This window comes from Marmota marmota, unplaced genomic scaffold, assembly GCF_001458135.2.
Source record: "Marmota marmota marmota unplaced genomic scaffold, marMar, whole genome shotgun sequence".
NCBI classification, from domain to species: Eukaryota; Metazoa; Chordata; class Mammalia; order Rodentia; family Sciuridae; genus Marmota; species Marmota marmota.
The window spans coordinates 17878777-17893530 of NW_025999999.1; the positions used below are offsets into that span (position 1 = coordinate 17878777).

A 14754-nucleotide genomic window follows, 5' to 3' on the forward strand; every position below is an offset into this window, starting at 1 on the left:
CATCCGGCGCCCGTGCGAGAAAACCCAACAAACGACTCACCCATTTGCCCCGGCACCGCGGCACGATTGCGACCTTACTTGGGGCCCCTTGACTCTAGGCATCTTTTTTTTCCCCCGGCGGCCAACTATGGCTGGAGAGGGGACGCGGAGCGCACCCTCTCCTTCTACAGGTGGGAAGCGTAGCCACCACCCCAATGCCGACTGCCGCCTTCAGCTCTCGCGACGGTCAAAGGGCCCAGGCCGAGGCCGCCACAGGAGCCCACCTCTGTCGCCCCCTCTTCGGCTCAGGTCGCCTGGGCGGGGGCAGTCGACTTTGCTCACCTGGATCCCGGCGGGATAAGCCCTAGCCCTTCTTCCCCGCACAGGACTAGGCGGAAGGGAGTGGGTGCGCGCTGCGCGGGACCCCGCGCCTCACCTTTGTACCGCTCCATCGTGTCCACCGCTTGCGCTCTCCCAGCTCCGCTCCGGCGCTGCGCTCTCTGAGCTCGGCTCGGCGCCCAGGCCGCCGCGCTGGCCCCTCCCAGTGAGGTCACGCTCACGGCCGGACCTCCTGGAGCTGCCGCCGCGCCCCGGGCCCTTGGACCCGGTCTCCACCCGGGCGCGACGGTGCCGCCGCCCCCGCTGGGGAACTCCGCAGCCCGCCCGCGCGGACAGTCAGCGCTCAAGTCAGTGCGCACCCGGCCTCGGCTCCCTGCCCTGGCCGCCTAGTACTTCCTTCAAGTCCGGATCGGGAGGCGGCGGGAGGAACGAGGCTGAGACGTTCCCACACCCTGGGGGAGGTTGCAGGAGGAGCAAGCTCCAGTAGGTCTCCAAGATCTGTTTTCTCAACTGCGGGGCCTGCAAACCCAATGCCAGGAGGAGGAGACTGAGGTCCTAGCCCGGGGATGGAGACGTGCCTAGAGCGCCTCCTGCTTGACCCTCGAGGCAGAGCGCTTTTGCCCTTGGCCTACCTCGAGAGGAGAGGTGGGGGTCGAGGTGGAGGCCACTCAGACCTTACTTGGGGGCCCCCTGGCTCTAGGGGCCCCCAATCAACGCCTGATCGGGGTTATTTGGGGGGCTTCTCCACCCTCCTGCAACCTCTCTGGGCAGCCATCTCTCATTGCACACATAGGGTGCCTGAAAACATTTACTTGCTGCCTCCTACCTGTTCCAGAGTTCCTTAAGGCGTCTGTGCCCCAGGTTCTCCTGAGAAGGGCTAGAATGTCTAGGGCCACTTCAACGAGTCCGGGAGAACCCGTTTTCCAGGGCAGCCTAGCACCTGTCCTGAAGCACCTGTCCGTGATGGTTCTGACTTTCCACCTGCACCTCCTCCACCAAGCAACACGCCTCTTCCTTTCCCTTTTGCCATTCTTCTGTCCTGCCCTTTAACACTCCTATCACTCGCAAAGAGATCCATGTTTTCCTTTAAACTTTGGGGGTTTCACTTTTGAAAACATGGTTTGTGCTGGGTGTCTGGTTCCTTGACAAAGTTCTCAACTTTCTTGAAGAACACTTAAGGTAGATTCATTGATTTCTAAAAGGCTCTTAATTCTTTCTCAGGACTGCAGAGTTAGCTCTGATGTTTGGAAACCTTCTGCAGGAGGGGTCTGTAGAAATACTTTTCTTAGCTACCATTGCAGCTGACCCAGATGGAGCGGCCTCACCAGCCAGCCATAGTGCTAAGGGCTGTGCATGCTACGTCCTTTCCTTTGCTCAATATCCCTATAATGTGGGTATTATTATTTCTATAGGACAGTTGAAGAAACTGAGGCTTAAAAAGGCAAAGGACTTGTTGAAGGGCACACAGCTAGCAAAGAGCAGAGCATGCTATCCAATGCGGTTTGCATTTACTTAGACACTTTCTTGGTGGTTATAGGAAGTGCCAGGCTATTTATTACCATCTTGTGATAATAAATAGCAAGTGAACAATGGCAACAAAGCCAGGTAGGTAGGTCTTCTGATATGAGGGACGTACAGGGATTGTGGAAGCCCAGGGAGGTTCTGAGCCAGCTGGAAGATGTCTGATAAGTCTAGAAAGAGGTGGCTGAGCTGAGTTAGAGTTAGTGAGATGACAACAAGGTGAGTGGGGGCGACCTTCCAGGTAGGAAGGACAGCAGGGGCAGAGGCAGGAAGGGGGACCATCTCAAACTCAGGTGACTCTGTTGCAGAAGCCAAAGGGCAGAAACTACAGTAAAGGAGGTGAGACTGGAGAGAGGGCAACAGGACTGAGCTGAGAACACAGGAAACCCAGCGGCACTGGAGAGTGTGGGTACCCTGGGATCTCTCCCACGGAGAAGGGTGTGGAATGAGGAGGTCCAAGGAAGAGGCCATGGGGCAGTGGAACACCTGCTGGGGAGGAGAAGTCTGCCAGCACAACCCATGCAGGAAGTTGGTTCCTGAGCACAGGATGGGAGGGAGGGGGAAAGCCCAGTTGAACCTGCCATTTGTTGTAACTTTAGTGGATAGTGTCACCCAGTCCTCATATATGATCTGGGACCCTGTTTCATATCAGGTATTAGGTACTGCAGAGAGGGCGTGAGCAAGAGGCCCAAGGTTCTGGTCTCATGGGGCTGCTGGTGGGGTTGGGGCGAGGCCAAAAAAATGGATGAAGAGATAAGTATCCCTGAGTCAGAGAAACATCAGCAGGTTGGGGTGTTGGCGGGGGTAGGAGGGTGCTAGTGAGGGCCTAAGGTACCACGGGGGAGTTAGAGCCCTGGCTCATCCACATATTCCAGCCACCTTCCAGTAGGCCTGGCTCATGTGGGTTTAAGAAATAAAAGTGGAGCTGTGGTGAGAAGGGTAACAGCTCGGGGAAATGGAGGACAGGAAACTGTGCTTAGCTGGCTCCTGCGTGTGAGCTGGACCTGGAACCCGGACAGGGCAGACTGTGGTCTTGCCCTTTTGTGTTCTTTCCTCTCTCTTCCTTCCTGCCTCCCTTCCCTCATCTTGCAAATGGCTCAGCATGGTGCAGGCCCCCTTCTACAGTGTCTGGACACTTCTAGTGGATCTTGGGTTTCCTTTGAAATTCTCCAGAAGAATCTGATTGTGCAGGTCATTATTTGGAAAGAAGCCTCAAGTCTCCGGTCACCAGTCACTTGACCAGATGCCAGCTCTGGCCGTCAACGGGTCAGCAGGGCAAGGTTACATGGTCTGGTCCCCACTCCACAGGACATGTTTGAGCTGACCTCCCACAGGGGATTGAGGGCAGGGTGGCACTGACTAGTGTCCTTAAGATCAAGGGTTGTCATCTCTAGTCTACAAATGAGGACACAAAGAAGTTAGGGGACTGGCCCAGAGCCTCAAAGTTAAAGCATCTTTCAGAGATAAGATTAAAAGAGAGAGAGAGAGAGAGAGAATGTCAGCTTCCTTATTGTAAATCCTGTGCTTTATTGCTCTCCTTAGTTCAGGCTTTCCCACGCTCTAACGTGACTGGGCTGTTCCCCAGTAAATCCTTTGGTAGCCATCTCTTTAAGTCCCTCTTGAAAATAGCCCTCCCTGCAAGCTTGGGTATCTCCACATCTGTCTTGCCTGACTTCTCTCTCTTTCCCCCACCAGATCCGGCCTCTTTAATTACTTCTTCCCTAATTCCTCTCTAGACAAACAAAAATCCATCAGAAACGTATGCAGAGTAAATTTAAAATTGGAAGTCACCACCCTTCCCAAGAACAAAACGGAAATAACACTACCAAAAGCCGTCAATAGGAATTGGCTTCTGGAAGCACAGAGCTGTTTCCCTTTTCCTCCATACCTGGGTGCAGTTTAGCCCTTTGTCTTCCTGGCTTTGCAACTTCTGTAAAGGGGTTGCTCACATTCAAATTCAAATTCATTGTATTTCTGGCCTCTAGGATCAGGTGATCTGATTTCCAGTTCAACTCTCTGAGTGGTACAATTTCACCTCACCCCAGTTCCCCAGGATCAGAAATGAACTATTCTGATGCAGATAGTCCTGAAGGTAAATTGTATAACCTCATCCTGGAGTGAGGGTGTAAGTGTTTCCACCAAACTTAATTGGGGTAGTGGTACTTCAGGCTCTCTGGGTGTGTTGGTTGAAGATGTCCTGGGGAAGAGAACTCAACACCAGAAAGAATTGTGGTTTATTACTGTAGTCCTTCCTTAACTGTGGGAGGTACGTCCACCAGTTGTCTGAAACCATAGAGAGAGAGCACCAAACCCCACATACAAACACTACAAGCCCACAACATTCAATCTGATAACCAAGCCCACTGTTAAGTGACTGACTAACTAACTATAACAGGTGGGTAGCATATACTGCATGGATATAGTGGACAAAGAAATAACACACAGCCTGAGCCAGACTGAGCAGGACAGCTCACGGTTTCATCAGTCTACTCAGAATGGCATGAAATTTAAAACTTATAAGTTGTTCATTTCTGAAATTTTCCATATACTGTTTTCAGACCATGGTCAACTATGGGAAAAATGAAACTTCATAAAGTGAATCTGCAGATAAGGTGTTTCTATTGTAATTCCTAAACCAATTCTCAGCAGTGAGGATGTCTCTTCAAACACAAAGGGGGCTTCTCCAGCTGAGAAAATTGGTGGGGGGATACCATAAAAAGCAGTTGCTTTACAAACTGTATCCTGTTTAATTTTCCTAGCAGTTAAGGCAACTGGCATTATTTCCCCCTCACTGAGCAGTCCCCACTGAAGCAGCCTCTTTGACCTGACTTGTTAACCAGGCTCTTTTTTCTTCTGTAGCCATATTTTTTCAAAAGTCATTCCCTCCACTGTTCCTGACTTCACTCTTCCACTTCCTTCACAAGCAGCTCACCCCTCTCAGGACAGTGGGGTCCTACTCTCTAGATAGCCCTCTTATTCTGTAACGCATTGATCCCCTGATGTCTTGTTGAATATTGTACCCGGCACATAGTAGGTGCTCAGTCATGCTGTTAAATGAATAAATGAATGACTACTCCATTTTTTTTCCTGAGTGGGAGGTCTGTGAAAAGGAAAATAAAACATGAAATGTCTTTGCTGTTCAAATGGATAAAATGTCCTTACGAAGGACAAGGTCAAGTCTGGTTGGGCACGGCGAGGATAAAGCAGAAGGAAGGGCTTCAGTGGGGGCAGCAGGTGAACTCAAGCCTTGAAGGGATGAGTTAATTCTTTTTTAAATTGTCATAAAATATGTGTAACATAAAATTTTCCATTTTAATGATTTAAGATGTACAGCTCAGTGGCATTAAGTGCCTTCACATTGTTGTATGCCATTACCACTATCGATCTCCAGGACTTTCCCGTTGTCTCAAGTTGGTGCCTATTAAACAACACCTCCCCATTCCTTTCTCCCTCCACCCTTCGGTAACTATTACTCTATTTTCTGTGAATGTGACTATTTTAAGTACCTTATACAAATGGAATGATATGATACTTATCGTGTCTGGCCCATTTTACTTAGTATGTCTTTGAGGTTCATTCATGTTGTAGCATGTAGCAAAATTTTATTCCTGTTTTATGGCTAAATAATATGCCATTATATAAATATACCACATTTTGTTTGTTCACTCATCTGTCAAAGGACAGCTGAGTGTCCATGCTTTGGACATTGTGAATTATCATGTTATGAAGATCAGTGTATGAATTTCTGTTTGAGTCCCTTTTTCAGTTTTTTTTTTTTTTTTAATTTTACCTAGGGGTGGAATGACTGAGTCATATGGTAGTTTCTGTGTTTAACTTTTAAGGAATTGCCATACCATTTTCCATGGTGGCTGCATCATTTAATATTCCCACCAGTAGCATGTGAGAGTTCTAATTTTTCCCCCTCCTTTGCCAACCCTTGTCATTTTACCTTTAGAATTTTTTATCTATCTAGGTGGGCTCCCAGTAGTGCATACCTGTAACCCCAGCTACTTGGGAGGGAGGCTGAGGCAGGAGGATGATAAGTTTGAGGTTGGCCTACATAACCTAGCAAGGCCTTAACTTAAAATAAAAACAAAAAGGGCTGGGGATGCAGCTCAGTGGTACAGCATCCCTGAGTTCCATTCCCAGTACTGAAAAAAAATTTGTTTTCTTCTTTTTTGTTTTTTACCTATCCTTGTGGATTTTATTCGTTTTTTAAGGCTCTGAAGTCAATATGACATAGTTAACATTTCTTAACTCTGATTAATACATGATTTTTAAAAGATTATACAAGGAGGACCACCAGCGAGGGTCCAATCTTCCCATGGTTTTACATTCTGACTTCTCAAAGTCGGAAGTGGGCACTAAATGCCTGGGTAATCGAGCCTCTGAGCCAGTATGTTAAAACACTCTAAAATATCATAAAAACAAACAAACAAAAAATCAATGTTTGGCTTAAAGAAAGCAAGTAAAGGCATAGAGGGAGGCAAGTTCCAGGCCAGCCTCTGCCCTTAGCAAGACCCTGTGTCTAAAAAAAATTTTAAAAGGGCTAGGGTAGTGTAGCTCAGAGGTAGCATGCCCTACGTTCAACCTCCAGTACCGGGGGAAAATCACCCCTCATCTATTAAGATTTAGTGTATGTAAAGGAGCTATTTATATTTTAAATTTCCTTATAATATTCCTATGAAATAGAAAGCAGAGTCTCTAAACAGCTACACAGGTAAAGATCAAAGACCGAAGAATGTCATTTTCAGAAGTGGCAGATAAAGGGCACTTCTATTCCCACACTCATTTCATACAGAGGTCAGCCATGCCCAGGAGTATGTTTGCCCAAGTCAATGGCTCATGGCTCATGGCTCATAGCTTGGGTCTCCTCTCTGTGAGCCCAGTGTCCTGGGCCCTCCTCGGTCCCTGGGATGGTAGGGCAGGGCTGCTGGGTATGCAGCTCTGTGGGCTCCAGCTGGGCCCACACTTAGTACTCCCAGACTCTAAGCTGTCGCCTCCATTCTGCAAAAAAAGATCCAGGACTGAGCCCCCACCCCAGCTCTCCCCCTTTCCTCCTGAGGTCTTCATCCACCGCGTGGCTAACCCGCTCTTAGCTAACATCAGTCAAACTCTCCACTGGGCCTTCTTCCCGGGATGCTGGGGCTGGGAAGCAAAAGAACAAACTCCTGAGGATTCATCCCACCCAAACTGCAGGTTCTGTAACTTAGAGGACAGAGGCATCCTTGTAGCATGTGAGAGTTCCAATTTTTGTCTTTTTCTCTCAAAGTGGCCCTTGTGTTCTTGCCTAGCACTTGCCCCTTTCCACCTCCAGGGCTTTCACCCTGCTGTGATTTCCGGCCCATTTCAGAGCTGTCGGGAACCTTAGAATCAAAGGCAAACCAAACCATGTTACGTGACGTTAAAGACATGGGAACTCAGATCACAGAGCGCTGGCTGGAGGGTCCCAGCATGGGTGGCCGACCAGCACGGGAGCCCCCACTACGCAGGCAGCACTGATCCTCCACCTGCCCCTCTCCTCTGAAACCGCTGCCCTCTCTGGGGTCGGGGGTCCTAAGCTCGGGTCATTCTGGGAAGGTCCTGAAATTCGCTGAAGTCCTGGTCCCTGAGCAGTTGCCAGAGTCTTGATCTTGGATTCATTTCCTTGACGTTCCCCAGTCTTCCTGTGATCACTGAAATCATTACTCAGATGAGGCTCAGGCAGAAAAGCAGCCAGACTGGAACTGGCGGCTCCACAGGTTCTTGGAGTCCCCATCAATGGCACCTGAGAGGAATCGCTCCTTCAGGCTGGAAGCAGAGCCTTTCCTAAGGGCACAGCAGAGCCACTGCCCTCCACAGTGTCCTTCCCAGCTGGCCAAAGCTCTGCAGTCTGAGCCTTCCAGTCCCAGCCCAGAGGACCCCCCCACACACACACCTCCAGGCTCCTCAGAACTCTAGAGAGGATTGAAAGATGGGAAGGATCTTTGCTATCTTGTAACTTCATTAATATCCACTTCTTATTTAACTATAGAGAATAAAGACCATCTTTGTAGGTCTTGTTCTTCCAAATAAACTATAGGATCATGTTAGCAGAAGCTCCCTATGGACCCTGGGTAACCAGTTGGTCAGGCAAGGCTCCAGTGGTTAGGTTTATGGGTCTGGTATTGGCCCACAGACCTGCCACAAGCCTGCAGCCCTCACACTGACTCACCCACTTCTCTGCAGGAGGGGCTTCCCCGGCCCAGCTGCCAGCCAGCCAGGCTCACCCCAGCCTCCTGGGGCTGCCTGGGGCCATGCCCAGCCACAGGAGCTCAGCTCCTTGGTCCTCCTCCGCTTACCATGGTGAACTTCCACTTGTCTCAGTCCTGGGTTTCAGCACATCACCCGCTGGTCGGTAGGCCGGCTTCCTCATCGTTCCAACTCCTCTAAAAGGGTAGATTCCTTTTAGACCCTTTTCCCATGGTTAGATGGGTGGATGGATGGAAACTTGAATCACCTGTACCCTGAAGTCATTGACAGGAATTAGGGGTGCAAATGGGAAGACACTATTAACTGGCCCAAATCTTGCAAAAACAAGATTAGTATACAAGAAAGAGGTCTAGATCTGATGAGGCCCTGCCAAGCAGCCTTATGACAGAGGGCAGTGGCCCAGAGGCAGCCTGGAGCGCACGGACATGCAACTCCATATCCCTGCCCCACAATCCCTCCCCGTGTATCACTTGTGCCTCGCCATTGTCTGCCCTTAAACTCTCCCATGCAATTTCTTTAAAAGCACCAGCTTAGCTCAGAACCCCTCATTTTCTTTTCTTTTTTCAAACAGTATCTTTTTAAAAAATAACTTTATTTTATTTATTTATTTTCTTATGTGGTGCTGAGTTTCAAACCCAGGGCCTCACTGTGCTAGGCAAGCGCTCTGCCACTGACCCCGACCCCAGCCCCAGAGCCCTCAGTTTCAAGGTGCTAAGAGGTGGATGACTTACCAGAGCCACATGAACAGGCAATGGCAGGACCGAGGCTGGACTCTCGGCCACTGTGCTGAGGGGAAAACAGGGTCCTGTTTCCTCCATGATGGGAATTGTGACTTCTACTTAGGGCCCTTATTGTGTGGAAAGGAAGCTTTCTAGAAGCCCAGACACCAGGCTCCTCGCCATTACAGTCTGGCCCACAGGAAGTACACAAATCACTCATGGAATGAATGAATGAATGAGTGAGCTGTTCTTTTTAGAATTTTTTTTTTAAAAAAATGTTTCTATTAGTGTACTATAGTGTATAGAAGAAATTACATCTCCAGTGGATCTTGGGGTCATGTGAGAAAAACAAAATCTTACATAGCACGTCTGTGTGTATCTGCATATCACACAAAGTAGACAATTAGATAAATAGCATATCTGTGGCATTAAAATGGAAAGGGGGATGCAGAGGCAATAATGGAAAAAGGCTGAGCAATACTGGAGTACAGGCTCAGAGCCTAGGTTAGATCTCCCCTCTGTTTCCTTCTAGCTGGATGACCTTGGACAACTTACTTGACTTTTCTGTACCTCAGTTTCCTCCTCTGTCAAATGAGAATAAAAATCCTACTCATGTCACAGGTGGTTGGGAGGATTATGTGGGACAATATAAGGAAAGAATTTAGCTCAATGTCCAGCACACAAGTTCACAACAGATGCTACGTATGATAATTATCAAGACCGCTGCACTTGAGCAAGTCCTCCCTTCAGGGTGACAACATGGTAAGTTAGCCTCTGTGGTGGGGCAAGAACTGGCTACCAGTTGTTTCAAAAGCCATCACCCAAGTGGTAAAAGTCCTACTTGGTGCCATGTATTGGAAATCATTGGTGCTACCTGTCAGTCATCCAGCAGCCACCCACATGGCCACTACCCTCTGAGCATGGTGCCAGGTGCTTTGTTGGATAATAAGTTACATGAAGTCCCTACAGGATTTATGGCCTCCAAGGGGAAACAGGAAACCCATAACCTCCCAACTCAAATCTTAGCATGTACAGGAATCACCTGGGAATCGTGTTAACTCAGATTCTGATTCAGCAGATCTGGGGTTGGATGGAGAGTCTGACAAGCGTCAAGGTGACGCCATCCATGTCTGCTGGTCCATAACTGAAGGAACAGAGTTTTCAACAAGCTGCCATTCCCACACTTAGCCACATAGGAATCAGCCTTTTTCTTTCTCTGCAGGTGGCTGCATCTTATGTCGACATCCCATGAGGGCCACAATGAAGTGTCTACAAAATTTCTCCCTGGAAAATTCCGGAAGAAAATCTTCAAGGAGAATTCATCCTGCAACCTGGAGCTCAGACCACTCTGAATATTGTGAATGCTGCATTACCAGGAGCTTGCTTTATTTAAACTTGTTTTCCTTTTGTGATCAAAATCCTTATGGGGAAGAAGGGAGAGAGGAAGGAGAGAGGGGGATCTTTGTGATACCGCTTCCTAACTTCCTGTTGGAAGTGGCCTCAGGTAGCCAGTTTCTTTTGGCAGCAACAACTGAGAGAATATAAATGGGAATCTTGCACAGAGGACTCCTGAGCAGGGCAGGACATTTGACACCAGGCCACTACAATTGCATAGTGTCTGGGGATTCCATTCTGCCCCTTGAATAGAATCTTTAGTGTAATTCAAGTAATGTTCATGGAAGATCTGAGAGAGGAATGGTTCAGAGCCAAGAACAAGCAGATCGCACATGGCAAGACACTGTGCTCTTTTTCATTAATGTAGTTGAAGACAGTTTCTTCAGAAGATTTGAGTTCAATACTCAGAACTACAAAAAATAAAATTAAATAACTTTTTTTTAATGTACAACTTAATGGTTTTTTTTTTTTTTTTTTGCAATACTGGGGATGAAACCCAGGGCTTCATGCATGCTAGGCAAATGCTCTACCACTGAGCTACATCCCCAGCCCCGTGGTTTTTATTTTAACAGAGTTTTACAAAATTATCATTGCAATTAATTTTACAACATCACCCTAAAATAGTCATCACCCACTAATAGTCATTTCATTCTGCCCATTCCCTCCACCCAGACTTAGACAACCACTAATTTGTCTTCTGACTAGAGACTTCCCTATTTTGGATAGGTCATGTAAATGAAATCACACGGTTTTATAAAAGACCATTTCATTCCATGCTCTTTTGTGACTGGTTTCTTTTACTTAGTATAATGTTTTCAGGGTTCATCCACATTGCAGTGTGTATCAGGACTTTATTTTTTATATTGCTATATAATATTCCAACGCTCGGACATACCATGTTTCATGTATCCATTTATCAGTTGATGGACATTTGGGTTGTTTCCACTTTGGGGCTACTACTAAATGCCATGAGCTTTCACATAAAAGACTTTGTGTAGACCAATGTTTTCATTTCTGTTGGGTCCTCTGCATAGTTTTAACCTTAATCAGGTGTTGCTCCCTTATGGCTGGCTCCTTGTTCATATTCTGTTGAACTCATGATTCCTCACTCCACCCATATCTGCTCCTTTTCCAGCATGCACTGCACCTATTCTGCTGCACAAGCTAGAAACTCACGAGTCTTCATTTCACTTCCCTCAGCTGACTCCTCTATCCTCCACTGTGCTGCGGATCACGTCCAGCTTAACTCAAAGAGAAGTGGTCCCCAGAGGAGGCTTTGCTGACATTCCAGAATCAATCCACCATTCATCCTTGACATGATTACACTTGCTTATATTTGTAAGATTATGTGATTAATATCTGTTTGCTCACTCTTTTATCTTGAGTGCTTAACACAGCGCCTGGTTTATAGCAAGGCTTGTAAGCCTCTCAAAACAAAATGTATGTTACACTTCCTTTATAATATCCTGGAGATCCCAGTACACTAGCCTCGCCAAGAAAAATCTGTTGATTTAAGCTGTTTTTATTTTAATTTTCCAAAATTTTTTACTAAGGTATAATTTACGTGTAGCAAAACTCACCCTTTTTAATATATAGTTCTGTAAGCTTAGGCAAATGTATGAAGTCATGTAATTACCACCACAACTGAGATATAGAATGGTTCATCACCCACCAAATTCCCCGGTGCCCCTTTGTAGTCAACCCCTCCCCTCAACCCCAGTCCCTGGAAACCCCGGATGGGTTTCTGTCTCTACAGCTTTGCCTTTTCCAGAGTGTCATAAAAATGCAGTCATAACATCTTTTTTTTTTTTTCTTGTGGTGCAGGAGATGGCATCTATGGTCTCAGGCATGCCAGGAAGTTACTCTGCCACTGAGCTACATCCCTAGCCCTTTAAAAAAAATTATTCTGAGACAGGGTCTTCTAAGTTGCCCTTTCTGTCCTAGCTGCTTAGGGTGGCCTCAAACTTCAGATCTTCTTGTCTCAGCCTCCTGAGTGGCTACTATGTACATACCACCATGCCTGGCTGTCATATACCTTTTTGATTCTGACCTTTCTTTCATGTAGCATAGTACACTTGAGATTCATCCATGTTATTGCAATAGTTCACTCCTTTTATTCCTGAGTAATATTCCATTGTAAGGATGAACTACAGTTTATTGATTTGTTCCTCAGCTGCGGATCATTTAGGATGGTTTCCAGTTTGGGGTGATGAAGAATAGTCATTACAGACATTCATGTGCAGGTTTTAGTGTGAATGCTTTTAGTTTTACTGGGATAAAGGCCTAGGATAGGGCTTTCTGGGTCACATGGTTAGTGTATATTTAACTTTAAAAAAAAAATGTTTAGCTGTTTTCCAAAGTGGTAGAATCATTGCTCATTCCCACCAGTAAGGCACGTGTTCCAGCTGCTCTGCAGGGTCACAGCACTTGCCATCAAGGGCTCTACATATACTCTGGATAAGCCCTTGCTCACACATGTGATCTGCATTTTTTTCCCCCAATCTGAGGCTTATTTCTTTCTCTTTATATCTTTTGAAGAGCAGATTGTTCTTAATTTTGATGAGTGCCAATGTATCAATTTTTTTCTTATTGTATGGATCATGTTTTTGGTATCATTTCTAAGAACTGGGCCTAACCAGAGGTCATGAAATTTTTCTTCTAGACATTTTATAGGCTTAGGTTGTAGATTCAGGTCTCGGGTTCATTTTCCTTCTTTGTTATCCTGTGAACTGTCTCAGCTGCTTTAAGCCTCCCATCGAATCTACTGTTTGTCTATGTTGTCCTTCCAGGCTTTAAACCCATGGAGGGCAGGGATTGTGTTTTACTTGGGTTGGTATTTGCATGACCCTGAGAGCAGGCCTCGGGCACTTTGCTGCCTCACCTAGTCCCACTCTGTGTGTGATTCAGGTTCATGTTTTCTATCACACCACATCGTACTTCTCATTTTAGGTACTAAATGCTGTAGATTTTTCTTTTTAAATGAGATATTAGAATACCCTTGGCATTGCTTATCCCATTAAAATTAATAAAAATAAGCACAACTAGGAAAAATCAATTTGAGTCATTTACAAAGCACTGAGTGTACAAGACACACTCCCATGTGCCAGACACCTGCCTGCCTCCTGTGGGTCCAGACACCAGAAAGTTATTTTATTCTGTGTGGTCTTCTTCTACCAGCATTGGCCACATTACCCAGGAACCAAGAATGAAGAGTTGTACTACTAACCAAAGAGTGCTTTTAAAAATCTGGAACCACATTCAGGTAGCCAGAGGCAATGGATAGAGAAATAATGTGTGAGTCCTAAAAAATGAAAAGACAGACTTTGTACCTTGAGCCACAGTAGGGCCAAATCTGAGGAGGCGTGGGTCGAGCTCTCGAGGAAGTTTACCCCCAGTTGCACTGTTTTCTCCCCAGCCTGGGTGCGTCTTCATGTAAAATCAACTTCCCAGGGAGAAGGGAAGGAGACTTTCCTCATTCAAGGGTTGCAGATTGAGAGACCCACGTAGAAAGCCATTCCTTCTGGAAGCTGAAGTTCAGCCCTCTTTTCAGAATGTTGTGTGGGAAGGACGTTTGTGTCAGCACCAAAGAGACGCCTCCTCGGAGGACAAGGTGGCCTGTGGAGAAGCCCCAGCCATCCCCAGGGGACTCTGTGTGCTGTGTGTATTTGGGTGGATGCTGCCTTGCACCTCTGCCAAACTATTCCGGCAAAGAAGAAATCGTGGCTAAAGGACAGATCCGTTTCTTGCCTCGGGAAAGATTTTAAAGAATCCCCAAACTTTGACAGACCATTTCCCATCTCTGACTGGATAGAATCCATTTAAATAGTGTTTTTCCCCCTTAAATCACAAACTTTGAAAAATGGAGAACACGTAGCTTACTGATTTGAATTTAGGCACCTTCTGGGAGCTGGAAAAGACTCATTAGAATAAACTCTGACCTTGGTATTTTGTACTGTCTAAAAATAACCGACTATGGAAAATGGAAATAAAGAAGGCAGAATTACAATTTTAATTTTAAAGCAAACATAGTCCTTTCTAGTAATAATTAAAACAAACTTACTTCATAGTGTAAAGAAGCAACCAAATTTGGATAGTGTTTTCTTTAAACTAGTTAATTTTAAATCGACAACTGACAGTTATACATATTCAGAGGGTACAGCATGTTGGGCTGTAATGGCGGGGATTCCACAGTGTTATTTAACATGAATTGTTTCACACACAGACATTTTGTGTGTGTGTGTGTGTGTGTGGTGAGAACACTTAAAATCTACTCTCTATTGATGATCAAGCATACAGAACACTGTTATCAACTACAGTCGCAGAGATTTCTTGAACTGAATCCTCCTTTCTAATGAAGTTTTGTCTCAGGGAACCAGAAGTTCCCACCAACCCCTCTTCACTCCCAGCCCTTGTAACCACCATTGTGTTCTCTGCTTCTATAGGTTCCCCCCGCCCCCAACACACTCACACTGAGAAATTACTGGGTCCCCTGTCAAACCTATTGAATCAAACTTTGATGGCAAGACCAGAGAGTCTTCATTTTTAACAAAGTACCTGGGATGTAGATATC

General features: G+C 46.4%; 1 protein-coding gene across 5 annotated transcripts in view; it reads right to left on the minus strand.

Moving 5' to 3' along the window:
- The window catches only part of Afap1l2 (actin filament associated protein 1 like 2), a 90888-nt gene extending 90059 nt beyond the window's left edge, over positions 1-829 (minus strand). Inside the window, exon 1 of one of the 5 annotated variants that reach the window (XM_048807375.1) lies at positions 416-829. In XM_048807375.1, the coding sequence (XP_048663332.1) occupies positions 416-431 (16 nt within the window). In that variant the 5' untranslated portion in view covers positions 432-829. Of the gene's footprint in view, positions 1-40; positions 277-321 lie in introns of those variants that run through there. The other 4 variants (XM_048807374.1, XM_048807378.1, XM_048807377.1 and 1 more) reach the window with 4 other exon arrangements.
- Between the last annotated feature and the right edge of the window lie 13925 nt (positions 830-14754).